We start from the raw sequence: 27,301 nt of genomic DNA, 5'->3' as shown, positions 1-27,301 counted from the left end.
TATTACACTAAAAAAATCTTTTTTTTCTTCTTTTTAGCAACCATAACATGGGCCAGAAACAGATTTTACAATATAGTACTTCACACAATTACCATGTTATCATGCGGACGTGGTCACTCCCCCTCCCCCCGTCGTAACGTATATTATATATAGATAGGTCTGGCAACTTTAAATGAGAGTTTCATATAAAAGTAGGCATAATTTATAAAAAATTAAGTTTCGTTTTAAAATTTGGTATAATTTTAGGATTTTTAATTGATTTGGAAGCTTTGTAGGGATTAAATGCATAACAATAACTTGTAACTTTGCCGAAGTAGTTGAGAATTCGGATCCCAAATAAACATAATATGATAGCAAATATTGGAAGAAGGAGAATATTAGGCAAAAGTTAAAGACGATGCTTATTTTATTATATCAATTCAATGAAGCAATAATTTAAATTTGTGATAAAGATACGTTTTGTTTCAGATAATTAAAATTGGAACCCTTTCAAATTTTTTTTGGGGATATTTGTATATTAAAAAAAATCCCAAACATATTTAAATAAGATATAAGCATAGTTACACACAAAATAGATGTATTATCATTGGCGGAAGATAATATAATAATATTTTTTTAAAACTCTCACAAGCACATCCTATGAATTATAATTATGTGATTTTTCTGAATTCTAGTCGTGACTTTTTCATTAGAAAGACTGGCTAAACTGATGAAGAGGAAAATTCTGGTATACTTATGCAGCCGGTTGGTAAAATTGTTGTTATTGAACTATATACAATCGTCTTTGCAAAACAAAACCGTGCTGCACACGTGTTTTTGATGGCTGTAATGTGTAAAGTGGCAAGTTGTTGCTATCATCTTTTAATTAAACATATCATGTTTTAGTTATTTTTACATATTTGAGGGAAAATAAATAGCTGACATTACGATAGTCAAAGGTTATGGTATGCAGTCTGGAAAGTGAATAATTTTTAAAGTTAACCTGTTTAAAGGTGTATCTAGTTCTTGTGATGGATGGAAATAATGACTTGGAAAAGAAAAAGTCCCATCGGGATCGGCATTCAGGTAAGAAACATAGGCACTTAATAAGTCAAGTATCTTTTCACACTTTGAACTGTTGTCTTATCCTCACTTATGCATAGCTCTCAACATGCCACAAATAATGCAATAACACAAACATAGCACTCTTGAGGTAATATTCTTACAGAAGGGCTTTTACGCTAAGTAAAAATAAAATTTAGAATATACTTTTTTTCAAACACTAGAGACGTAACTGTATTTACCCTCAAGCATTTCTGAATTCCCACTAATTTATAAAAAATCACTGTTTATAGTTTACATTACAATGCATGTTTTTACCATCTCTAGTTTTATCTATTTTTTTCACCTGTCACAAGTGTGTCATAGGATATAGATAAACACACAATGTATCAAAATTTCAAAGCAATCTGTGAAGAACTTTTGGATTTTGAACAAACAAATATTTAGGTACATTTTTATTTATATAGATTGTCAGTTTGAAATTGCAATTGTGGGTGGTTTATTGTGTTTGTTACCAATGTCAAATTTACAGATTCAAGCCCTGTCTACTTACAGAGTTTTAAGCATTATCTTGTGTCGCAGCTCTTCAAAGCGTCAACTCAGTATCGTTACTTAAGGACACCAAACAGTTGAGAGGGGTGTGTAATGAACGCTGGGAAACTGGGGCCATTTTTGACGCTCGCATTGTACAGGCCGGAAGGCGGAGAAGAAGAAGGCAAAAGGCGCCAAGGAGCAGAAACTCCCGGACAAGCAACGCAACCCGAAGGCATTCACGTTCAACTCCGCCGTTAAAGCCGAGCGCCGCTTCCGCAGGTGAGCATCACACTCAGCTGTTTAGGTCACCTTCAGCTCACACTTTTGTACGTTCCTCACTAACCTAACTCAACTTTACAAACAAGTGTTTTCCAAAACAAGCCATCTTAAGATTTATATTACATTTTCTCATCATTACCTAGGTACTATTCATTAAGGGTGATTCCTGAAAATGTAACACTACAGGTCTACCGGTCTACCTCACGTTCATTTATTGTTTTTGTCAGAAATATTTTCAATTTATATTTTTAAGTGTAAAAAAGTTGTGTAAGTGATAATAATTACACACACTTATGCAAGTTTTTACATCCATTATACAACACTTAGTAAATATCTGTTAAAAATATTTGTGACAGAACTACAAATGCAAGAGAGGTATAGTGTTAAAATTACAGAAAGAGCCATTAACTAATAGTAATGATCAATAAGAAACATGGCAGGTGAGATCACATCTTAAGGTTCAGATAAATGTTTTATTTGTATTTTGTTTGTAATCTTATGTTTACTCACTGTCCACTAGTTGTCCATTGTCGTTAAAGTCGTAATATTTTAATTTCATACTTATGTGTTGTACATCTTGTTTGTTTATTTATTTCTTGTTTTGTCATAGTTGTTTTCCTTTTCTATGTTAGTTTTTGTGTTGTTTATGTATGGTGACCTCCACTTTGGCTTTTCAGCTGTAGGTAGACATGTAACAGTTTGATAAATAAATAAATAAAGGAAGGCTGTGGAGATGGTGTTAGTTGCGACGACCGTGCGAGCAGAGCTGGTCTGCGTGCCCCAGGAAGGAGGACCTGGAGACGAAGAAGCAGCACATCCCGCAGGTGGACCGCTCGCCCTTGGAGCCGCCCCCCGTCGTGGTGGCGGTGGTGGGCCCGCCCAAGGTCGGCAAGACCACGCTCATCCAGTGCCTCATCAAGACCTTCACCAAGCAGCCCCTGACCAGCCTGAAGGGCCCCGTCACCATCGTGTCAGGTGACTCTGCGCCTCCCACGCTTTCACTGATGGCCGGTCTCTAGCGGTCATTCCTCTGAACGCTGCTCTGACGCGTTCTCAGACTGCACGATCTTCATTCCCTAATATTTACGTCTGATGATAATGACCTCCGTAAAGTCCGTTCACATTACAGACATGTCTGCTTTCGCTATTGCCATGAACCACCATGACTGACACTCCAAAGGAAATAGTCCCTTAATATTGTTAAATACATATATTCAAGAACTTTACTGAGTAGTGTAATGGCTACATTAACTTCACGTTTTTACTTTTAAGCTATTTTGTCCCTTGTTTTATGTCTGCACGTTGTTTGTGCATTGATTTAACCACATTATTTTTTCCCCGTAAACGGGTGAGTATAATTATCTTATGGTAGAGTGATGCTTGTTGATGTTCTCTCGCAGGCAAGAAACGGAGGCTGACGCTCATGGAGTGCAACAACGACATCAACAGCATGATCGACATAGCCAAAGTCGCGGATCTCGTGTTGCTCCTGATAGATGCGTCGTTTGGCTTCGAGATGGAAATATTTGAGTTCCTGAACATCTGTCAGGTGAGCGTCCCTCTACGGATTTAATACTCTTTTTCTGGAACTTTCATCTCTGTGTGCTGTGGAAAATTAAATAGGTGTATGTTGGTTGAGTTTGGCAAAATATTTTGAAAGGAATATATCTTATAGTCTTTTTGTGCTTTTATAGGTGATTTACTAGAATGAATGAATAAATTAAGTATTATCTTTATGTCCATATTAAGTTCATTAGAGACTATGAGACGCAATGAGATGAGAAAGGAGGATTGAATGAAATTAACAAGTGGGGAAAATAGGAGTACCCCTATAAAACCCTCTGGCTTACATCTGCCATGCTTCCCATTTGCAAACAAATACCACAGTGGCCCTTATGTAGAGTAAAGATGGATTCTCAATGATTCTTCGCTTCCGTCTGTCCACCATCCGTCCGTTCATCAATTGACTGACTGATTCACAACACTCGTCACGTCCTTCACAATATTGTTCCACTTGGATATTGCCAACTGACAGGCAGGCATAAATTTTGTATGAAATTTCTTTTACTTATAAAGATACTGTTGATTTTTTTTTTATAATCATATAAGCTATACACAATTTTTTTCGCTAAGGTATTTATTTATATATTTTAGAGGTAACAATATGTCATTAAAAACATTTATTTGTCTCAATAAAATTTTGTTTGAAATAAAAAAAACTTTAAAATTTGTTTGCAAGATTAAAACCTGTTATGGAAGAAGCTAGACAAACAAACTTCATAACCTTATACGAAGTAAATACCTTGCAAACATTGTGGAGGCTATAATTCCGCCCGTCCTTCCGTCGAAAGTGAAAGCTTGGAAAGCTTTTGACAGACGGACAGATGGACGGGCCTTCTGATTAGCTTTAGGTAATGTGTTCGGCAGTTGGACGTGATGGATCATTGCAGGCCCAGCTTTAGATAACAGGAAATACATAATTCTTTACCTTATATGACGATTGGCAAATGGAAAATACTTGGTGGCGAGTAGTAAACGCAGGGGCGGTATTCCCAGACATTCAAGCGAGGTAGCAAGGGATGCAACCGTAACCTAACTCGCAGACCGTACTTCAGTGCGTGTCCAAAACCCAATCCCTGTTAGGTAACGAAAAAAGCAACCATTTTAATAAATGGAAAGTACTTGGTGGAACTCTTGCGTGGTGGGTAGTGAACGCAGCGGGGAGAAGCGTACCGGCGTGTGTGGGCGACGGCTAGCGGGACCGGGGCGTTGGCAGGTGCACGGGATGCCGCGCATCATGGGCGTGCTGACGCACCTCGACGTGCTGAAGAAGGCGAAGCAGGTGCGGCAGGTGAAGAAGCTGCTGAAGCACCGCTTCTGGACGGAGGTGTACGCGGGCGCCAAGCTGTTCTACCTGTCGGGGCTGCTCCACGGGGAGTACCTGCGCAACGAGGTCAAGAACCTCAGCCGCTTCGTGTCCGTCATCAAGTTCCGGCCGCTCGCCTGGCGCTCCGCCCACCCCTACCTGCTCGGTAACTAACTGTAGTCCGCCTCACACCCTGCTCGTCAGGGGTGTGCGTGTGTCAGTGAGGCGGGACTGGCTGGTGCTTCTAGCGCGGTGTCTCCTATGGACTGGCGCGCAGTCTTCTCGTCCTCACATGAGCGGTGACTGTGACATTATAATACTGCGGGGAAATGAAGATAAAGGTGTAATGCAAGTCCCTTAAGTGTTTTCAAGAATCTGTACCGGTTGTCTTACGCCTAAAAATTACTCTGAAAAAATTTGTTTTAGCCGTTTTAACTCTTCTAAAACTACAGTTTAAAAACTTAATCCGGAATCAAAAGTACTTTTCGGCCCTCAGAGAACTCTTAAACGCTTTTCGGAAGCAGACCCCCGCTCGGATATCTTGAGTAGTTATGAAATCGCGTTGTTTTTCCTGAAGCTCTGCGCACCGCGTGTGTGCCCGGGTAGGCGGAGCACTTAGTGTCAAGTTTCTTATCTTGAATACTATCAACAACTATAACTTTCAGTTTATTTAAAAAAAATTATTTGATTTTTCTAAGACCATAAAATGGTGTGTAATGACAGTATTATCACAGTTGTAAACATTCCGAAAGAAAAAAAAATTCTAAACACCAATTATTATTTCATAGGAGAAACTATTTGTAGCAGTCAGTCAAAACTAATAACAAGACGTTCCATTAGTTAGGTATGTGCTATGGTCAAACTGAGACGAATATTCAAATATTATACGGTATAAAATAATTGATGAAAATAACTGAAACCAAGATGGCGTCTGTAATTTATGTTTATTTAGAAGTAAGAATTGTGTACAATGAAATACAACAATAATATTAATTTTCCGAAATTCTCATACCCAATTTTCCATTCCAAAATAAATTTTTTAGATGTGTTTAAAAAAATTTTCATTTACGTCATGAAGTTTTGTCTAAAACCTTTGCTGTGTCGTAGCACACAAAACCAGGACAGTGCTAGTGGATATTGTGCATTGGAAAGAGGGAGCGAATGCCCATTAAAGGCACACTGCAGTCTAAGGATGAGACACGCCATAGCTCCGCCCTCTTCACTTTATTGCCCTGGGCTGGTGTGTCAGAGCATGACGTGACAGTGAAATAGCATTCCGGGAAGCCGGTTTTCTGGATGGAAATTTGGAATAAAAATCAGGGAAAATTTTGTAATATCCAAGTTGTACGTATGTACTATATAAATTTCTTAATTAATATTTATTTAAGTACTATAATTATATTAAAAATAAACCTAGTCCCAGAACAAGGTGTGAAATTTGTGCATGAGCATCTCACCCGTCTACCTCGCGAGAAGCGACAGGGAATGTAAATAATGTTTTGGTAATAAACATGGATATGCTCTGGTGATTCTGATGTTGATATGGAGTCAGTGGTTGTTAGAAGTTTTTACAGACTGATAGCAGTTTCTTAGTATGTAATTTTTTATAACATATTATTGCAATTGTTTAATAATATACAATCATGATACATAGAATTGTTGGTATCAGATATTGATTAAATGTATAAGGTAAAATGGGGTAGATCAATGGTAAAATTAAAAATAATAATTATAATAAATCTCATCTTTATATTATGTATAAGAAAAATATGCAAAAATATTTCTTATACTACATCTGGCAACAATTTAAAAAAGAGTTTGTTATCAAATATCTACTAAAGAATTTAATTAAAAAAAAATTTTTTTCCAAATTTTTTTATAATTATCTTTTTCAATTTTTTTTTGCTATAAAACAATTGACCATAATTAATTGTCAGTAGAATTGTGTTTTTTACGAAGATTTTGGTTGTTGTTTGAGCACCAATTTACCCTAGGTTTTCGACATGAATCAAAATAGGGGTAATAGCTATTCCGAATTGTAGATTCAGTAATTTATTTTATGGTTATTATTTTTTTTTTAATATTCTAAACCATGCTAGTTTCATACATTAACGTACAGTATTCTCCTACTATAAACATTTTTTATTGCGTGACAGGAACAGCTGCAGTGTAATGCCTGAGGGAATGTGACTGGTAATCGGAGGCGGAGGGAGCGAGTCTAGGGCGTGCGGGCGTGCCGGTGCGCAGTGGACCGCATGGAAGACGTCACGGCCCCCGAGGAGGTGCGCCGAAACCCCAAGGCGGACAGGAAGGTGTGCTTGTACGGCTACGTGCGTGGCGTGCCGCTCAACAAGCTGTCCAGCGTCCACATACCGGGTGAGTGGCTCGGGAGCACTCTACTTGGAAACACTCGACATTGAAGTTTATAAGTTATGGCAGTTATAAGCTCTGTTAATTCTAAGTTACGGGATTCCTAAGTTGTGGAGTTTTGGAGTTGTGTCACTCAACTTAGAAACACACAAAATTGAATTTTCTAAGTTATTTGTTTCTAAATTGTGTTAGTTCGAAGTTATGGGATTCCTAAGTTGTGAAGTTTTGGAGTTGTGTCACTAAACTTAGAAACACTCAACATTGAATTATCTAAGTTATTTGTTTCTAAGTTGTGTTAGTTATAAGTTATGGGATTCCTAAGTTGTGGAGTTTTGGAGTTGTGTGTTTCTAATTTACCATTTGTTCTGAATTACGAAAGATCTAAGTTATGCGAATATTTTTCGAGAATTCTAAGTTACGGACTGTTCTAAGTTGTTTTGGTTCTAAGCCGTGCGTGTGAAGCCTCCAGGTCAGCCGCCACGATCCCCTGCACGCTCGACGCTTGTGTGGCACGCGCTCTACCACAAGTACGGTCCAGTTCTGTTTATGTAAACCACCTGTGGAAACAAAAATAAATAGCCATGTGAGATTCGTAGCGAGTTAAAACGTTGAAAAAATTTCCTTAAGAGGTTCTGAAAAAAGTCCTGAAATTGGTTCACTAGATATTTGCATAATTTTTAGTTAAAAAAAAAGAATTGTCATTGAAATGATTTGAAACCCACATGGACGGCTGGAGGTGTCTGTGGCGGTGCGTGCCAGGCTGCGGGGACCTGCGCGTCCACGACGTGGCCTTCCTGCCCGACCCCTGCCCGCTGCCCGACCGCCTGGGGCGACGCTCCCTGGCGGAGAAGGAGCGCCTGGTCTACGCCCCCTTCTCCGGCGTGGGCGGCCTGGTGTACGACAAGGACGCCGTGTACATGGAGCTGGGCGGCAGCCACTCCCACCGCCCGGTGAGAGCCCTGAGCAACTCTCGTGCCGGGGAAGCATTTCTGTCGAGGCTGCGTTTCATGAAAACAAAACATGTCGCTCGGAAAGTACATTTAATAAAACAGGATAATAAACATAAAAGCACGCCAAACAATTTAAATTAATTAGTCATTAAAAAAAAAAACATAATTTCACTCAACTTAATGGAAATAAAGAAAACGTGATCCAAACGTGAGCTAGAAATAACCTATTGTACCCATAAGTATCGTAGTAGTGCACACTAACCACGGAAAAGTGTGGGCTAACAAATGTGCTTTACTTGGAGGCAGAGCTGTCGATATCAATATTTGACTACGTGCCCGCACCCTATACGAGCATCAGTGTAACTAAACATTGATGATACCAGCTAGTGATGGCTACATTTTTGCACGTTCTACACAGTGGCGACACAGTTAAAGGTTGTAACATTTGAAAACATGTTTAAAAGAAAATTTACACATCAGACAGTTTTCGTGTTTCTTTTAATTAAATGAGTAAGCGGTGATATCGTAATGAATAACTAATTTAAACTTTAACTCGGCAAGGCTGGATTTTCTTTTGTTTCGATAAATCTTAAAAAAAAAAAAGTCTGCGAAATTGGACATTTTGGTCAGGTGATGTGGGAGAAATGTTATTGTAGGTTTGCGTGGACACCCGTTCACAATCCCTGATCGCGGTCTCGGCCGTGCCGTGTGACGCCGCGGTGTCCGTGCCCACAGGAGGAGACCGAGCGGCCGGAGCGCGCGCTGGTGAGCACCATCCTGGATGTCGGCGAGACGGTGGACGTGAAGCTGGCGCACAGCACGCTGCGACTCTTCTCCAGCTCCACCCGGGACTTCACGGGGCAAGTGGTCCGCTCTGCGTCGAGCACGCTCCGAGGGCTCCCTGTGCGCTCCGGTCACCTGCCCGAACAGCCAGGCCCCCACCGGACCACTGGTTCACTGGGTACCTGTGTGATGTGGGCGTCAGCAGTGCTGATAAGGTCCAAGGGCTAAGGACACAGCCAACTGTCGAGATGGGTAGCCTCTAGCCGTAGCCAACTCTCAAACGGCTTTCACGTACACGGTGTATTTCATATCCACGCCCGTTGGGGGCCCCAGGATGGGAAGGGCTAACGCCCAAGAGAACCGGGTTTGTCAATGAAAAATAGGGGGGGAAACCCTTGGATGGTCTACGTGCGTGCAGGGTCACTGCAGTGACGTCAGTCCCAAAGTAAACAGTAACTGTGCGGGATGTCACAAAGGTTTTTAGTTTTCTAGCAGGCCTTAGCTAACCTGAATTTAGTTTTTTTTGACGCCTCATTTCAGTTAGTGTTCCCACCTCAACCATGGCTCCAGGGGGGCAGGTGGGAGGGATGGGGGGCGACAGCCCCTCCCAAGCCTGAATTTTATTATTTTACTCTGTTTTTGATGGTATACTTAAACATTTAAATTCATGAATTAAGCTTTTCTTTCATTAAAAGTTGTATGAAACTATTGAAATTCAATGTTTGAGACCATAAATTCATCATACTCCAAGGCCAATCTTTGACATGCATCCATTCTTTGTACTGTAGCCCCTCCCGAAATATCTTGCAGGAGCTGCCCTGTCGCACTTTAAGTATGAAACATTGGAGGCTGTACTTCAAGCATGTAGAAATTATTTTTGATCACAATAAGTATTGTTTTAATATTAGAAAATAAATTGTAAATTATGATATACTGTTTTAATATGTCATTTTATATTAAAATAAAGTTAAATTTTACGTAAAATTTTGTAAAGTTTATACAGTACTTTTGCTATCTGCAACGGAAATAAAATGTTCTTATAATGCAATCAAAAATTTGAATTTTTTTCAAACGGCTTTTTTCCCTTGATGAACCAAATTTTTTCTGCTCTTCTTCCTCTTCTTTTCGTCTTCTTGGCTGTTATTTGTCGTGGAGAGACGGACTTGTACCTTCTATTTGTAACAGCTTTAGCAAAAGTAAAACCATGTGCTGTAAAAACGTGGTTTCTTTATCTAACTTCTTTGCATTTTCAGAAGGAGTCCAAGATCTAGCGCCTGTTAACAGTTGTGTTTATAACTCATGTTCCGGAACCGTGTGTTGCTCAGGGACGCGGTGGCCGGCAAGAGGAAGCGAGCTGAGGAGGCCGCGGATGGTCCTGCAGACGCGGGCAGTGACCGAGTCGGCGGCAGCGACCAGGCCTCGTCTGGGTATTCGAGCAGCGACGATGACGCAGTTTCCGAGCTGTCTGACGGGATCGATGCTTCTGATCTGCGCCGACGCCCGCCTGGCGCGGGGCCCGCGACACGCCGCGGAGTCGAAGAGCCGCGGAGGAAGAAGCTGAGGAAGTCACGGGTGGTGTCGGCGGAGCGAGAGGGCTCCGGTGGGTCCGGAGACGACAGCAGCGAGGAGGAGGTCGAGACGAAGCTGGCGCGAGCCATCAGCGCCTTGAAGTCAGAGTCCGAGGTCGTGCGTGCCGCTCCGTGCGCCGGTGCTTCGCCCGATGAAGCTGAAGATGTGAAGGGGGATCTCGAATCAACTCCAAAATCCATCAGGTATGATTTGCCATGTGCGAGTTAACTAGTCAAATTTCATAAATTTGAATGAGTTGGATGCGCTGAAGGTTTTGTTACCATCAAGTAAAGATTCATTCAGGTTGTAATTTAACTTGTAAAATAGTCTCTCGTAACTTAATTTTGATTACAGAATACGTAGTAGATAAAATTTGAAGTTTAGTAGATTGTACAAATTATTTGCAGTAAATTGCTATTAATTGATGTGAATTAGTTATAAAGTATGATCTCAGTTGATATCCGTCACGTTAAGGATGAAAGCTCACGTGGTTACGAGTGGGGAGAAGTTTCTGTGAAGTGCGCGATCTCGCTTGCAGGAACAAAGACAACGACACGTTGATCCAGAGCCGAGTGTCCGACGCCCTGTCGAGGCTGGAGCGGGGAGACGTCAGCGGCAGGACGCCCGCGCAGGTCGTCCCGGCAGACGAGGACAGTGGCAGCAGTGACGACGATGAGTACGAGGACGTCGGGAGTGACGATACCGACAGTGCTGGTGAAGGCGGACAGCTGTCTGACGGTGACGAGGAGGCTGATGACAGCGATGACGGAGATGACAGCAACGTGGGGAGCGACCAGGAGGCCGGCAGTTCGGACCCCGAGAGCGTCTCCGTTGGTGTCGAAGGTGCCGCGGAGCGATCCTCGCTGAGGTGGAAGGACGACCTGGCCCGGAAGGCGGCAGATGCTTTTGTGGAGCGGCAGGCAAACACTCAGAATTTGTGGAAGTTGGTTTATGGTGAGTTGAAGGTTCAAGTGGTGGACAAACTTCCGTGAGTATAAATTACTTATTTTGGGAAAGCATAAAAAATTATTAATTTTATTTGTACACTCATCTGTAGTGTCGTGCTATTATTATTTAAAAAAAAAAATAGTTATATGAATATTGAAGTGAATGTTTTGTTTAGTCACTGTGATAATACAGGCATGGTTGATGCAAACATTTGTCTCTTGCCAAGTGCGCAGAGCTCCGATCCTTTCGATCTGCTTCGAAGTCACAGCAGCAATGGAAAAGGGTGTTTTGGGGGTGGGAGGGGGTTTTCTAGCTCTCATTGGCCCATTTGCTGGATATTTGCTAGACATGAGGCATGAGTATACCTTGGAGTATACCTTGGCTTGGGTGTGGGAAAGACGTGTGTCATTTTTTTTTTTTTTGGTCAATCTCACCTTTTACTAGAGACAAGACATTTTAGTCTTAAGCTCAATTTAGTTTGGTAACTAGAAAGAGTTTGGTGTTGCTGGTGTTATGCTTGGTTGTGAGAAGAGAACTCGAACGAAGTGCTTGGTTCGAGTGGAAGCGTGTGGTTGCAGGCGAGCTGAGCGGCGATGCGGACGCGGGCGGCGTTGAGGAGGGGCCGGGGGAGGTGGGGGGCTTGTTCCGAGTGGTGAGCCGCCGGCAGCGCGAGGCTCAGGCGCGCAAGGACGCGCGGGACGCAGACGACTGCTCCAGGTTCCAGCAGCCGCAGCTCAGGGACTGGATGCAGCCGGAGGTGAGCCCCGCCGTCTTGCTGTCTCGCTGCAGTGTTCCCGACCAACCGTAGCCATCGTGTTGTCGGCGGGGACAAGGCCACATGGGGTGGATTGCGGTGAAACCTATACAACACCCACGAGCGTGTCAACACACCACGTAACACCGAAATTCAAAAAGCACCAGAATGGAACTAAAATCATGAAACTAATAAGAAATATAAATTAAAACTTAACTCTGATGATAAATGTGTAATCTTTTTAATGTTAAATTCAAAGAAAGTAATTTTCTGCATAGATAGCACTACCTGTTACGAATTTCTTATTTCGTTTAGGGACAGTATTATGAGACAGTTTTTATTTATGGTGTATTTCAACAGTGTTTAATATTTATTGTTAATTTCTTCTTCCTCCCTCTCTGCCATTTTACCTCTTACAATATACTTAAAGAGTCATTGTTTGAATTGCCAAAGTACATAGTTTCACTTCTATCACGTATTCTGAGTTACACATGCTCTTTTTTTCCTCAGTGTTAAAGTTGTTGAGTCTGTAGTTGCCTCGGTCTGTGGGTCAGCGCCTGGTATCGAAATGTAATTGATGAATAGTCAGTTGTCGCTCCGAGTGCCCGAGCCCTGGCCTGCCCTGAGGGGAGCCGTCGCGTGTTGCAAGGTGCGGGAGGCGATACGGGACTGCTTCGTGACGGGGCGCTGGGGGCCGTCGGAGGACGCTGCCGAGCTGCTCCGGATGGACGACGAGGGCGACGTGTTCGGGGACTTCGAGGACCTGGAGACGGGCGAGAAGCATGCGGCGACCGCCGACAAGGGCGACGAAGGTGGGTGGGCTCTGTCATACGCTCATCGCCAGTGCAGAGTACCTGTTGCCAGGTCGATAGTGCCCGGCTCGTTGACATTCAGAATATTAAAATGTTTATCATCTCTAATTATTATAATTTTTTGTATGTATATTTTTTAAAAATTTACTATTTGTTGAATTTTTTTCCCCAAGACTTTAAATTAGGGCCTATTGACAGTTATTATTACAGTTTTAGTCATTCTGATACAAAAATGTGTTCAATGCTAAACACCGATTATATTATTTTACAGGAGAATTTGTTTTTAGCATTGTGTGTAGCTCCCTCCGTGGGGCGGCTGGAAGAGAGTTAGTCCAGTGAGGGTGGCCAGGTGTCTGGTCTACTCCGTACCTCCCCGACTACCTGGCAGGCTGGGTGGCCTCCATCACTAGGGACAATATTTTATGGTGAATTGCAATAAAACAAAAATAAGATTGCAAAGCATGTCAAAAATACCGCATTGAAATTAATTCAAATAAAAAAAATAAAAAAAATCTTGTTATGTTTTAAATTCAAGGAATGTAAAAATTTTCAGACAAATATTTGTACCGAAGTGGAAGGATCAGAAAAATTAATTTAATTTGTTTTATTCGGCATTTCTTATTGTATCACTTTTATACCACAAATGTGTATGTACTAAACTATTTTTATTGTTCTGAATGTATCTGTTTTAGACCAATTTATTATAAATAACTTAATTGCAAACATGTAGTATGAAAGTTTACAATTTTGGTGGAGTAAATATTAAATACAACTTTTATTAAAATAAAAATAATAACACTGTAATCCTGTTTTAAAAATAAAACCATAAAATCTTGTCTATCACGTATCCCCCCCACTCCCTACAGTGCGAGGGGTGAAGCAGGGAAGAGGGTAAGGTTGGTTGGTTATCTGCTACTGGGGCCGTGCCAAGCAAGGCCGACTGCCCGAAGGGTTGCAGCGTTCGAAGGCAGTCACAACAGGTCCAAGAATTATTGACTAGTCCAAAAGTTGATAAACTTGTATTTTTATAGGGTTATAAGTATGTAGTGATCATAGCACAGTATTATCAAAAAGAGAAAGAATACATATTTTAAACAAATTTATTAGATTATTAATTATTTTAGCTTTTTAATCTATTTTAATTACACTTTGTGTGGCGGGATTCATTGAAATTCAGGCCTTTTATAATAATCTACTAGAGCATTTCCTTTGGCTGGAACCGGAGAACACCAGCAGGCTCGGTCCTGCCGACTCACAGGGGGCGGGGGTTGGTCCCGCAGAGGGGGCGGGGCCCGCTCAGCCGGCCGGCCCGACTCGCGAGCAGCTGGCAGAGAAGAAGCGCAAGCTGAAGGAGAGGTTCGACGTGGAGTACGACGACAAGGAGGGCGGCAAGTCCTTCTACGAGGAGTTGAAGAAGGAGGTGGACCACCAGTCCCAGGTGCGGATCGCTACTGCCTCGAGCCAGGGTGGTCATGGGTGCCACCCCAACAACCGTCATGACCCAGCACTATGAACACTGAGTTGGTGCCCGAGTGGTTTGTAGACCACTGTAATCCTTGGGGTCTTGTTGCCTTAACTGTGCTCAGTAAACAATTACCAAACAGCGTCCAAGGTGATTTGATTGATTTTTAATCTAGTTAAGTAATTACAATTACAACTATCTTGTAATGTTCTTGCTTATAACATCATTTTTTTTAATGCACAAAAATCCTAATTTTAACTTTTCCTTTTTTTCTTTTAACAACATTAAAACAACTTAAAATAGTGGTTTTGCATTATTTTTGCAAAGTTATTGTTAATAAACTCTGTATTAGTGAATTATTATTTCAGCATGACTAGGTTAGTAAATACAGGCTGTAATTTCAAATGTGAAGAATTTCAAACTCATGCTCGAACAGTGGTCAGTTGTGGGAGTTTGTACCAAAAGCCTTCTGAAGCTGAATGGAACTTTTAAAATTTTTTCTTTACTAGTATGTAAATAATTTTTGTTTTTTTATCATCTCATAAAATAAATAATGCTTAAAAAATGGCATACTTGTAGCACTTATACCAGTTAATTATAATTTGGAATGGGCCGGTCGAATCCTCGAATCCCACCGAATCTCCAGTGTTTGAAAGATTTGGGATTTGAGGAAAAATATTCGGGATTCGAGGTAAAGATTCTAAGAAAAATATTGGAGTAAATATAGTATATTTAAAAATTCAACACTGGCAAACTCTTAAGTTTAGTAGTCTTAGTTATGTTTATCTTTGTTCTTTTGTTAATACCGTTCCCTAAAATATTATTCTTTTAACTTATATTTATAAGTAAATACATATCATGTGCTCATCTGGAAAATATAAATGTATAGGTTGCCAGATTTAGGGAAACAAAAATATGGTGAAGCGCAAAATTTCCATAAAACAATATTCTTCTATTTAAAAAGTTTTTCCCAAAATTCCTTAAAAAAATTTTTATGGAAAATAAAGTTGTGCGCTGAACACAGCTGTTTATGTGAGTTGATTAATACCATTTATGAAAATGTCATATGTAGATATTTGACACAGGAAACAAATTTAAATCACACAGACGTAACACTGTGGGTATGAGATGCGCAGTTGAAAGCCGGTGCAGACGCACCGCTGTGGGGGGGGGGGGATGGGGGGAGGGTGTAGTAACGCAAGCGTGTGTGCGAGCGTGGCAGCCCTGCGCAGGTGAACCGCAGCGAGTTCGAGGGCCTGGACGACGCTCTGCGAGTGCAGCTGGAGGGCTTCCGGCCGGGCATGTACGTGCGGGTGGAGATCGCCCGGGCCCCCTACGAGCTGGTCGCTAACTTCGACCCCACCTACCCGCTCATCGTGGGCGGCCTGCAGATGGGCGAGGAGAACGTCGGCTGCGTCCAGGTGCGTGCCCCGTCCGTCCGTCCGTCCGTCCGTCTGTCCGACCGACCGTCCGTCCGTCCGTCCGTCCGTCCGTCCGTCCGCAGGTCCGTCTGTCCGTCCGCCCGTCCGCAGGTCCGTCTGTCCGTCCGCCCATCCGTCTGTCCGCCCATCCGTCTGTCCGTCCGCCCATCCGTCTGTCCGTCCGCCTATCCGTCCGCCCGTCCGCCCGTCCGTCCGTCCGTCCGTCCGCCCATCCGTCCATCTGTCCGTCCGTCCGGGTTCCGTTCCCGCGACTTTACGTGAGGGAAACATGGCCAACGTTAATGTGTACGTCTTGTAATGAGACTGCTATTACCTGATAGCACGGTTTTCGCTGACGATAGCCAGATGTGCGATGGCGCCGGTGTCAGATCAACCACAGAATCTCACCTGATGATCACCAGGAGTGCTGAGTTAAGGGTGCCATATTTAAATTTTGAAGTTGTAACGGGCTGCATGGGCGCCCGTGCACACGGCCTTCCCTCCCTCTTATTCCCTCCATTAACATATGCCTGAAACCCCTCCCGTGGGTGCAAAGTGTCTTTGGATTAATCTACTTTTTACATCTAGGTCAACCACTATTTATAAATCTGTGAATTTTGTTGTAAAACCAGTTGACTGTAACAGAGACCAAGTAGTTAGGTATTTTAAATAGAAACTGCTAATGTATGTACGAATAATTTCAAAATAATTTTTTTTTGTAAATGATTAAAGAACTTTAAATTTCAAAAGGATAGTGGAACATTAGGTTGCGTGGAATTTTTGTTGTTTTATGAATAAATGTACATACATATATATGTAGTTTTTTTTGTGTGTAGATCTTAAACAACATTAGGTAATACATACAGAGAAGAGTTTTATGGTTTTAGTCCAATTTCATTTTTAAAACAGATGATTTTGGTTTTATTGTTTTTATTTTTATAAAAGCTGTTTTGTAATACTTTACCTAAATGGTGGTAAAATTTATTCTGCATTTTTACAATAAAATAATTGGTAATATATTGGTATAAAACAAATGCATTCAGAACAATAAAAATAATTTAGCGAGCATTTCTTGTTTTAAAAGTGGTTCAATAAGAGATGTACCATAAAATAAATTACCTTGTTTTCTCGCATGATCGTCTCAGATTTTATTCTAAAATCAAGTTTGAAAAGTAGGGGTGCGACCATTGTGCGGAAAATTTTTTTTTGTTAGGTAACGTTATTCATAAAAACAAAACCCGTTCAAGGAAAGTACGTTTATTTAAAAAAAGGCGGAGTATACAAGAGCACACAAACAATCTATATTAATAATTCCTTAAACAAAAACCTTTCTTTAACATTAAAAACTCTAACGCGAATGCAAGCCACTAAAATCTGACGTGAACTAACATGTCGTAGTACACACTTGCCACGAAAGAATGCGGGCTATCAAATGTAGTTAACTCGGCACCTGACAGAGTGCGCGCGTTGCATCCAGTCGGCGAGATATCAATATTCGACTACATGCGCGCGCTCTATACGGGAAGCAACATATCCAAACATGAATGATGCGCTGGCTACATTTTTATAAGCGGTACGCCGCGGTAACACAGACAATCAGATAAAGGAAATACCGTTTAAAAACGTCTTTAAAAGAAAATTTATACGTCAGACAACTTAGTATTTCAGTTTATTAAATAAATAAGTGGTAACTACCGAAATTAAATTTTAGATTACACCTACACCGCGGCGACGCAGACGATCAGATAAAAAAAAATTACTTTTAAAAACGTCTTTATAAGAAAATTTACACGCCAAACAACCTCGTATTTTTCCGTTAATTTATTAAGTAAGTGGTAATGACTGAATAAATATTAGATTTCTACTTTAAAGTACATCGTTTTATATGGAAAAGATACCTACACAAAGCATTCGGCATCTATTAGCGGGACCAAAAACATTATGCGACGTTTACGCGAGAAGTTTTTTTATCCCAATTTTGACAGCCTAAAATATGGTTGCAACGATTACGCGCGTGCGACGATTCTGCGATAAAACACGGTAAATTATTATTTCGGATCCATGCACTTTGGTACAATATTTGTCCGGAAATGACTTTCCTTAAATTCAAACATTAAAAATTGTTTTTTTAATATGATTTTAAAGAAGTTTTGGTAAAATGCTACTCAATTCCATGATATACATATCTTGCATTTTGGTGCTATATGGTGTATTAACTTGCATTTCGGTGTAATGCAGTTTTTTAACGTGCTTTTGGGGTGTTAATTTGGTTTTATCACAATTCACCATAGAATCTTTTCCCTGTAATACATGTTTTCATAATGTAATTATGACAGATAATTTGAGGTAAAATGAGTTTGCTTTGGATGCCAGAACTCAAGATAAATGATATTAGGTTGAATTTTTGACTTTAAAACCAAAAATACTGAAATGCAAGTTAATACAAAATTTGAGTCATTATAAGAAGTAAAACAAAATCTAAAGAAAAATTATACTCATTCATAAATTTTAATTTTAAATATTCAAAATATTTTGGTGTTAATTAATTTCTTTGTAAAAATATTTTTGGACAAAAAGTATTGGAAAAAAAGTATTATATTCCCCCAGTAATAATGCACCTGACTTTACATAATTTTTACCTTACCATTTCTGGTATTTGACAACACAAATTTTCCTTCATCTATTTATGTATTTATTTCAAGTAAAATGAGACTTGAGCCACTAACAAAAAAATTATTACATTTTAACATTGTGAATGTCACACAGTCTCCATAAAACAAACAGTCGTTATAAAAATAAGACCACAGGATCTCGTCTCTAGCCACGTGGTGTAGCGCAGTGGAGTGTGTAGCGTGAGCGCAGGTGCTCGTTGTCCGTGCCCCCAGGTGCGGCTGAAGAAGCACCGGTGGTACGGCAGGATCCTCAAGTCCCAGGACCCGGTGATAGTGTCGCTGGGCTGGCGTCGCTTCCAGACCGTCCCCGTCTTCTCCAAGCTGGAGGACAATCTGCGACACAGGTGACGCGCTCATTCTCTCTCCCTCGCAGACACACACGGAACCAACCAGGGAGTGGTTGGAAACTCTATTGTGAAATGTTGTAAGCTATTTACCACAATTGGCACTGCGGGGACAGCTGGCAGTGTTCGTCAAGGGCCACTAAACGTAGTTTGTCTCGATGGGTCGTTCACTGACCGGAACCTCGTGCACTCTCTGGCGGGGAACCCCTGGAAGAGACTCGATTGGGCCACCCACGCCTCCTGCAAGTCGGCCTCCTTGTGGCCATTGAGACAATGACGAGCGTCTCCACCCGTTGTCGCCCCCTTTTCGAGCTCCAGAGTAGAGGGACCAGTATCGGCAAAGGCAACACATCTCAGGTTTTTAGCTATTTTGATTGATTTGCCACTTTCAAAAGATTAAAAATGGATAATAAAGGTCATCCTTAGAAGATTGACTAATGCCATCATGGACTTTTCTCTAGCCTTTTTAAGACATACTATTCTGTAGTGCATTAATTTTATCTATCAGTCATGTATACATTATCGCTAATTGATTACAAAACATCGAGATTTCCCTCACCATCTATAAATTTAATATGAATACACTAAATACAATAAACCTTTCTGAATAAATTCTCTAAATGATAGTGAAAACCACGTGAAAATCCATTGTGCAGTTTATCGGAAGTAAGCAAACAAACACACAGGCGTGGATAGCGACCTTGTTTTATACTATTCAGAGATAGTCTAAATAAAGAACATTGTGAAACATTCAATGTTGCAGGAACAGATTTTTAGCATTGAGTATATTCACATGGACATAACACAGCCCTTTGACGTGTGATTTTCGAACAAAAATTCTTTTGGGCTGTCTTACGTGAAAAAAAAAAAAAATGTCAGTATTGTTAGCGAATAAATTCTTTCGTTATGGGCAGTACGTGTGCTAGTATGTGCATAATATTTGAAAACACATGATACTTATAGGTGCTCACTTATTAAATCTTCAGTTTGGCCACATTGGTAGATCTTGTCCATGTGAATTCGGGGCGGATCGTTAGTCCTAAACGTGATGTCCCTTTGCCTGCTTCTAATTTTTTTGTTTCTCACTGGAACCGGGATGGCCGGCTTGAGGAGTGACCCCTGTGTGTGGTGTTGCCAGGATGCTGAAGTACACCCCTGAGCACGTGGCCTGCATCGCTCACTTCTGGGGGCCCATCACGCCCCAGGGCACCGGGGTGCTGGCCCTGCAGGACATCGCCACCCGGCAGGTACGGTCGGACACATGGCCACCCGGCAGGTACGGTCGGACACATGGCCACCCGGCAGGTACGGTCGGACACATGGCCACCCGGCAGGTACGGTCGGACACGTGGCCACCCGGCAGGTACGGTCGGACACGTGGCCACCCGGCAGGTACGGTCGGACACATGGCCACCCGGCAGGTACGGTTGGACACATGGCCACCCGGCAGGTACGGTCGGACACGTGGCCACCCTGCAGGTACGGTCAGACACGTGGCCACCCGGCAGGTACGGTCGGACACATGGCTACCCGGCAGGTACGGTCGGACACATGGCTACCCGGCAGGTACGGTCGGACACATGGCCACCCGGCAGGTACGGTCGGACACATCGCCACCCGGCAGGTACGGTCGGACACATCGCCACCCGGCAGGTACGGTCGGACACATCGCCACCCGGCAGGTACGGTCGGACACGTCGCCACCCGGCAGGTACGGTCGGACACGTCGCCACCCGGCAGGTACGGTCGGACACGTCGCCACCCGGCAGGTACGGTCGGACACATGGCCACCCGGCAGGTACGGTCGGACACATGGCCACCCGGCAGGTACGGTCGGACACATCGCCACCCGGCAGGTACGTGATGGACTTTCACGATAAGCATGTCTAGCTACTGAGAACAATAAAAATAAATCGGCATGTATAGATGCGTTTGTAAATGTCGTACTGAGAAAATTAGTTACCTATTTCAGTAATATATATATAGTATATAAAAAAGGAACTTTTTTTCCAATATTTTTAGTAACATACATTTTGGTACGAACTCCATGATAAACAATTTGCATTCATCTAATTTAATATATTAAAAGTATATATTTTTGTAATTTGAGTTAAGCTTTGATTAAAAATGCTTATTAATATCATGATTTTTGTAGAATTGAGGTGTTTTATGGCGTATTAACTTGCGTTTCGGTGTTATTCCAGCTTTATCGCAATTTAACATATAATATTGCCCCTAGTCATGATGTTTCAGCTGTGATTTAACCCCGTCAGCCGTGAGGCAGACCCATCACTTGAGTTCTGAAAAGAAAAAAAAAATTATTCTTCCACTTTCTTCCCCAGGAAACATAGTTTTATCCAGTGTAAGTTGTTATCAGAAAGGATTTAGTGGGAGGCTCGTTGTTATAGAATACAACACTCGGAGTTACAACACTTGAATGTCTCGGTCGAGAGCCTGCAACACCTAGGACCATAATTGATGTTGTTAACCATTGCCAGGCACAGTTTCTTCGTTAGCACGGACGCAGTCTCATTTTGACCGGGACACCATTCGTTCACTTTGTGATATCGTGTAGTAAATCATATCCACGGGACTGTCCACACACAATTCACCCAACAAGTCACCATTTCAGCATCCCACAGCTAGAATTGTGTGCAAAACACACCCGCTGTCCTTCACAGTGTTGCAGCTCACGCACGCTATGTTCGGCACATGACTTAACTCTCAAAAAAAAAACCCTTCTAGTCACAGTGGCACCCACAAACGTATCTATCTTTCAATGGTCGGTGCTACCAATAACTCTAATGTTAAATTTGTTCGTACTGCCATCACCCGGGGTCTTGAACTCGATACCCGGGGTGAGCCTAGTAGTTGCTGGTGTTTCTGTTGAGGTGTTTGTTCTCCGAGAGGGCGCCAGGCTAGTCTTAAAGCGTCTAGCCGTTGTTGTGGTGGGTCGTCGGCCCCAGCGTGCACTACTAAGCTACTAGGCTATATGGTTGCTGAACACAATGAACACACGCACGTAATTACCGGACGGTTTTTGAACGGATGGGAAACGCGGGGATCAGCACGTCCGTCCTAGTTGATGACCCGTTGTCGACTGCTGTTGATCGCGGCCGGCCTAGGAGGAGGGGGGGGGGGGGGGTGGGGCAGCGTCAGCCTGCATAGGCTAGGGGTGCTGTCTCGCAGCGGGGTAAGGTACTGGCGGGGTGGAGACCGGGCTTCACTGTCACAGGCGGTACGATGTCAGTACACACCAGTCAACTTCATTCATACCCACACTTTTGAACCTAGTTGTGTTTGTGCACGGCAGAGGGGGTGTGTAGTACGCGCAGCCAGTGTTCAGGGTGGCCGCCACGTGTGTGCACTGACGCGGATTGTGTCGTGTGCGCAGCCGGGGTTCCGCGTGGCCGCCACGGGCGCGGTGGTGGAGCTGGACAAGTCCACCCACGTCACCAAGAAGCTGAAGCTGGTCGGCGCCCCGTACAAGATCTTCAAGAAGACGGCCTTCGTCAAGGACATGTTCAGCTCGGCGCTGGAGGTTGCCAAGTTCGAGGGCGCCCGGGTGCGCACTGTGTCTGGGGTCCGCGGCCAGATCAAGAAGGCGGAGAGCAAGCCCGAGGGAGCCTTCCGCGCTACCTTCGAAGACAAGATCCTGCTCAGCGGTAGGAGCACCACTCGTTCAAGTGTTTGGAGATTTTTGACCATTGCCAAAAATTTCCAATAGTATTGTGTAGTTATCTTTGTAATATTTGTGCAGTGGGAGTGCATGACTTGATGTAGGCTTTTGGACTTACGCAGGGGCGTAGCCAGGGTTTTTTTTTTAAGGGTTCAAACCTTCCCCCCTTAGCTCCAAATCTTTAATTAATTTCTTATTCATCACTCAAAAAAAATTCATATTAAAATTAATAAAATTTTTACCATTACAATATTTAAATTTAAGAACCGAAAACTGCTAAAATAGCACTATTTTACACCTTAAAATCCAAATTTTCCCGGGGGAGGATCCCCCAATCCCCGCGCTTTAACACGGGGGGAGGGGGGGGGGGGCATGCTTCTTAACACACCCCATACACAAATCCTGGCTACGCCACTGGACATACGCCATTGCTTAGCAGTTGCGTATCTCCAAAAGCCTACATCAAGTCATGCACTCCCACTGCACAAATCTTACAAAGATAATGTCAATACCCGGTATGCATATTTCTCTGAGGAAGCTGGAAAAGAAAATTGCTGAGCATTGGCGTATGTCCAAAAGCCTACATCAAGTCCTGCACTCCCATTGCACAAATCTTTCAAAGATAATAGTATCAATGCCTGGTATGGACCTGGTATGCATATTTCTCTGAAGAAGCATTGCTTAGCAATGGCTTATGTCCAAAAGCCTACAAGTCAGTATTGTGTAGATTCCTGGTTTGGTTCTGTTTCTTAAATCAAGTTCTCGGTTAACCTCCACACAATTGCAGGCACACCAAAGATGCGTTAAGTCCTAATAGATGGCAAGTTTATCTGTTTAATATGACCACAAACAAGTCACCTGGAACCTTGGTGGGACAGTTGCTTCGCGTCTCGCTAGATGGCTAGAGCAGACTGTACCAACATCGGAAGAGTTTATGAAAATGGTAATAATACTAAATAATAATAAGTTGCAACACACCAAAGTAATTGCAAGCTAAATGTGTGTTATAATGGGTGAGGGATGTAACCTGCAATTTATTAGAGGTCTATTTAAGGAGTTTATTAATAACACACAATGATTGTTTTTTGTTATAACTCTTGTTAACTGATGTGTGGATGCAAAACTATTAGCAAATACATATAGTTGAAGAGTATTATATACAACTGTATATAATGGTAGTTTATTTTTAAGATAAGTTGAAAAAGTTTATTGAGCCAGTGGTATTTTTTTTCAATTTGGTATTTTCAACCTGTGGTGACGGGCGCCCGCGCGCCACGCGGTGTTGCAGACATCGTGTTCTGCCGGACGTGGTACCAGGTGGAGGTGCCCCGGTTCTACACCCCCGTCGCGTCCCTGCTGCTGCCCCCGGAGCGGAAGGACGCGTGGCGCGGCATGAAGACCCTGGGACAGCTCAAGAGGGAGGCCGGCGTCCACAACCAGCCCGCTGTGGACAGCCTCTACACGGTCAGTCGGGGCCTCGTGTCCCGAGACGTGCTCTCCGATGAATCGGTCCACGTTGCCGTCGTCGTCTTCAGGCAGCAGTTGCTTGCCGCGATGCTTCCCTGAGAATTGTGACTACGGTGTTAAGCGGAACCAAGGGCGTCGCCGGGGGGGGGGGGGTAGGGGGGGCAATTGCCCCTTCCCCCCTTATAGCCTTAGAGATATAAAATATGTAGTCAAATACAAAAAAAATACATACTTTTCCACGACTTCCCCCCCCCCCCCCCAGGCCATCGACTGGCGACGCCCTTGAGCGGAACGTCGGAGATTATATCCTTCGAATTCGATGCTGCTCACAACCCACAACCCAAGCCGATTCAGACATCTGCATATTTTTTTTACTAAATTGTGGAATATAGGTAGCATTCTTTCTTTTGGATTACGGGGAAATGGTTAGAAATACATACATGGAATTTTGTGATACCAGGGAGTGCAGAGCATGCTTAGACTTAGTGTACATGCTGGGAAGAGACTGACTAGACTGGTGAATGCGTGCTTCTGATCTCTAGTGTACCACATTAGTTATTAAAGCTGGTTATGTATTCGGGTTTCTGTATTATGAAGCATGAGGAGCATGTCCAGAAGTTTATTTCATGGGTGGAGGAGAATTAGTGATGACCCGATAACAGATATTGGTTATCAGTATTATCGGTACTTTTTCCGATATCGGCTGTTTATATAATAAAACCTATGTTTACGGTTACACAATTCTCAAGTTTCTTGAAAAACACGGGAAATGTTTGTGTGTTGTCTCTCAGGTTACTGGCAAGTAACAGGCTTTGTACACCTCCTTAATTTGTCTTTAATTGAATAAGGGCTCTTAAAAGTTATTAAATTTCACTAAGACTCATTAAAAACTCCTTAATAAAGACTGATGGCAAGTAATGGATAAATTGGAGCTTTATCATTTTTTTTGTTTCAGACTTGGTAGCAAACGTTTGTGCAACCGCAGTACAATTGGCGAATTTCAGGCCACAAGATTAGAAGCAATATATAAAAAGAAATTTTGAATTAATTTTTTGTATTTCACATTTAAACTATAAATGTCTATTTAAACTGCCTTACTTTGAATTTATAAAGTAAAAGTAGTTAGTGATCAAATTAAATGTTGGGGCTGCAAATTTCAGAGATTTACAGAGATTATTCTGGACAGTAGGGATTTATCTGTAAAAATTTAACCAACCAACAAAATTATATTATGTGCATGAACCATTCAACATGTTTTTTTTTAATTGCGGGATTTTGTGCTATTCATCTAGTTTTCAACCTCTTAAAGGCGGTGAAGTAAAGGGGTCTTTTAAAAACTACCTACTTAATTGTTGATTGCGCAAGAGGGTATGACGGTATGAGGTATGATGTATGAACCATGATACAGCAATATGACATTGGTATTGCTGGTACGTATTTTTTTTAGGATTTCAGGTGTGTGTGTCTATATATATATATATATATATATATATATTCTCCTCCCCCCTGCTTACGCCCTGTGCAGCATAACTTACGAAAGAAGGTTTATAACTTTGTTTGGTACAGGAGTTGAGAACTGTAATTGTAAACGAGCGAGCGCGGCGTGTGTGGCGTGCTATAGCCGGTGGAGCGGGAGCCGAAGGTGTTCCGGCCGCTGGTGGTCCCCCGGACCCTGCAGAGGGAGCTGCCCTACAAGAACAAGCCCCGGCAGGGCCCGGCCGAGCCCCGCCCCAGCCTGCAGTCCCAGCGAGTCGCCGTGGTGCGGCAGCCTCACGAGGAGAAGGTGCGTGCGCTGCTACAACTGCCATATCGTCGCTGTTACTGCAAAAGGTCGTATGTCAAAATGTCTCACTTCCCAGGAGATAAAAAAAACTGTTTCATTCATCAGGGTTATCATATTATGTTATGAAATTTTGGTAGTATTCTTAGAATTATGCTTCTTACTTTACAGTTATTGACAAACCACTTTTTCCCATAACATAGGTTGCCTTCCGAAAAAAAACAAACAGCAAACAATTTACAAATTCCAATTTTTGACATACGACCTTTTGCAGTAACAACAACGATATGTTAGTTTATATGACCTATTCAAAGCTTCCAAATTTAATTCTTACATCCACAAATGCCTTTCTAGATTAGAACCACTAAGATTATGTAAATGCTTTTTTTTTTTACGTATGAAAGGGGGTTGTCTGTAAAGTCGGTTTACGGACGATAATTTGACGTGATAACGCCATAAGAAAACATTTATGAAAAAATTGCATACTTTTTTTAATTTTCAAAATTTATTTACAGTTTTTGCAATTTTAATTTAAATAATTTATTTGTTTAAATATAATCACGAACAATTAGTTAAAAAAAAGCCCCGCCTTTAACCTGTTTGATGCTATGGAAGATTTTCTCGCACGGTGGTTTGGCCGGTTCTTGCACGCTCGGCTCAGGCGGAACGGGACAAGTGAGTCGTGCCTTTTTCGTGCGTGCAGCCGGCATCCATCGATTTATAAGATGTTATCACGTCAAAAAAATTGGTAGTATGATATGCTAGGAAATCAGCTTTGGCTGGAAGTCGCAGACGGTGGTGTGGTAAAGCGGAACCAGCGAGGTGCGAAGTGTGTGTGTGCGTGCGGTGCAGGTGGCCCGGCTGATGAAGATGCTGAGGACGTCGTACGGCCACAAGGTGAAGCAGCAGAAGCGGGAGATGGCGGCGCGCGTCACCGCGCACAGACGCCAGCTGCAGCAGGAGCAGCAGCGCCGGCTGGCGCGACAACGCACGCTCAAGAAGCAGCTGTTCCGTGCCGCCAGCAAGTTGGCGCGCAAGAAGCCCGGGCACGCGGCCGCCCAATAGTAGTGACTCTCGCTTCGACAGCCGACGTTAACGGAAATTTTCACATCAGTTTTAAAAACCAAATAGAACTATAGGTGTCTCTCATTGAGCACTTGAATTCAGGTGAGGATCAACGCTGAATTGTTTGGAATACGCAATTGAATATTATTTTGCAAATAAAAATTTACTATGTAAACTCGTACACTGCCAGAGGAAAAATTACGAAAGTTTGGTTCTGCATTGGCTCGAACTAACTAATTTTCAGCTCCAATCGGTTTATTGAAGAGAAAGACCAGCCAGATCCTTTACTGACTTGGTCTTCCTCGTCCCGACAGAGTAAATGTTTCCACAAAACACACACACAATTTTCATATAATTAGTACAGGATTTTGTATAAAGTGTTGGGTTCCCATCAAAATTATTTCAGCGATCAATTCAAAATAAGAAATATTTTCCAGAAACCATAAAAATTCTTAAAATAGACAGTACACATATAATTGAAGTACGTACTTAACAAAATTCCAGA

At 42.4% G+C, this 27,301-nt stretch overlaps 1 protein-coding gene across 1 annotated transcript; it reads left to right on the top strand.

Annotated features, from left to right (window-relative positions):
* The first annotated feature begins 756 nt into the window (after positions 1 to 756).
* LOC134536265 (ribosome biogenesis protein BMS1 homolog) lies at positions 757 to 26,971 on the top strand. Its single transcript, XM_063375976.1, has 20 exons — positions 757 to 1,065; positions 1,734 to 1,854; positions 2,639 to 2,829; positions 3,255 to 3,403; positions 4,631 to 4,886; positions 6,968 to 7,096; positions 7,850 to 8,040; positions 8,776 to 8,900; positions 10,149 to 10,595; positions 10,931 to 11,346; positions 11,919 to 12,097; positions 12,744 to 12,906; positions 14,187 to 14,344; positions 15,601 to 15,789; positions 18,675 to 18,805; positions 19,944 to 20,052; positions 22,200 to 22,470; positions 23,773 to 23,948; positions 25,573 to 25,734; positions 26,584 to 26,971. The coding sequence occupies exons 1-20, from the start codon at positions 1,011 to 1,013 to the stop codon at positions 26,794 to 26,796; spliced, it is 3,831 nt and encodes a 1,276-aa protein (XP_063232046.1). The 5' UTR covers positions 757 to 1,010; the 3' UTR covers positions 26,797 to 26,971.
* The last annotated feature ends 330 nt before the right edge of the window (positions 26,972 to 27,301 follow it).

The sequence above is a fragment of the Bacillus rossius genome, chromosome 10 (assembly GCF_032445375.1).
Source record: "Bacillus rossius redtenbacheri isolate Brsri chromosome 10, Brsri_v3, whole genome shotgun sequence".
Classification (NCBI taxonomy): domain Eukaryota; kingdom Metazoa; phylum Arthropoda; class Insecta; order Phasmatodea; family Bacillidae; genus Bacillus; species Bacillus rossius.
Note: the sequence above shows the minus strand (reverse complement) of the source record. Positions and strands in the feature narration are given on the sequence as shown.

Excerpts from the sequence above, each read along its gene's own strand:
- LOC134536265 (XM_063375976.1), top strand. The coding sequence starts at position 1,011 with ATGGATGGAAATAATGACTTGGAAAAGAAAAAGTCCCATCGGGATCGG. Across the intron at positions 4,887-6,967 it reads CGCCCACCCCTACCTGCTCG|TGGACCGCATGGAAGACGTC; the intron begins GTAACTAACTGT and ends GCCGGTGCGCAG. Across the intron at positions 7,097-7,849 it reads GTCCAGCGTCCACATACCGG|GCTGCGGGGACCTGCGCGTC; the intron begins GTGAGTGGCTCG and ends GGTGCGTGCCAG.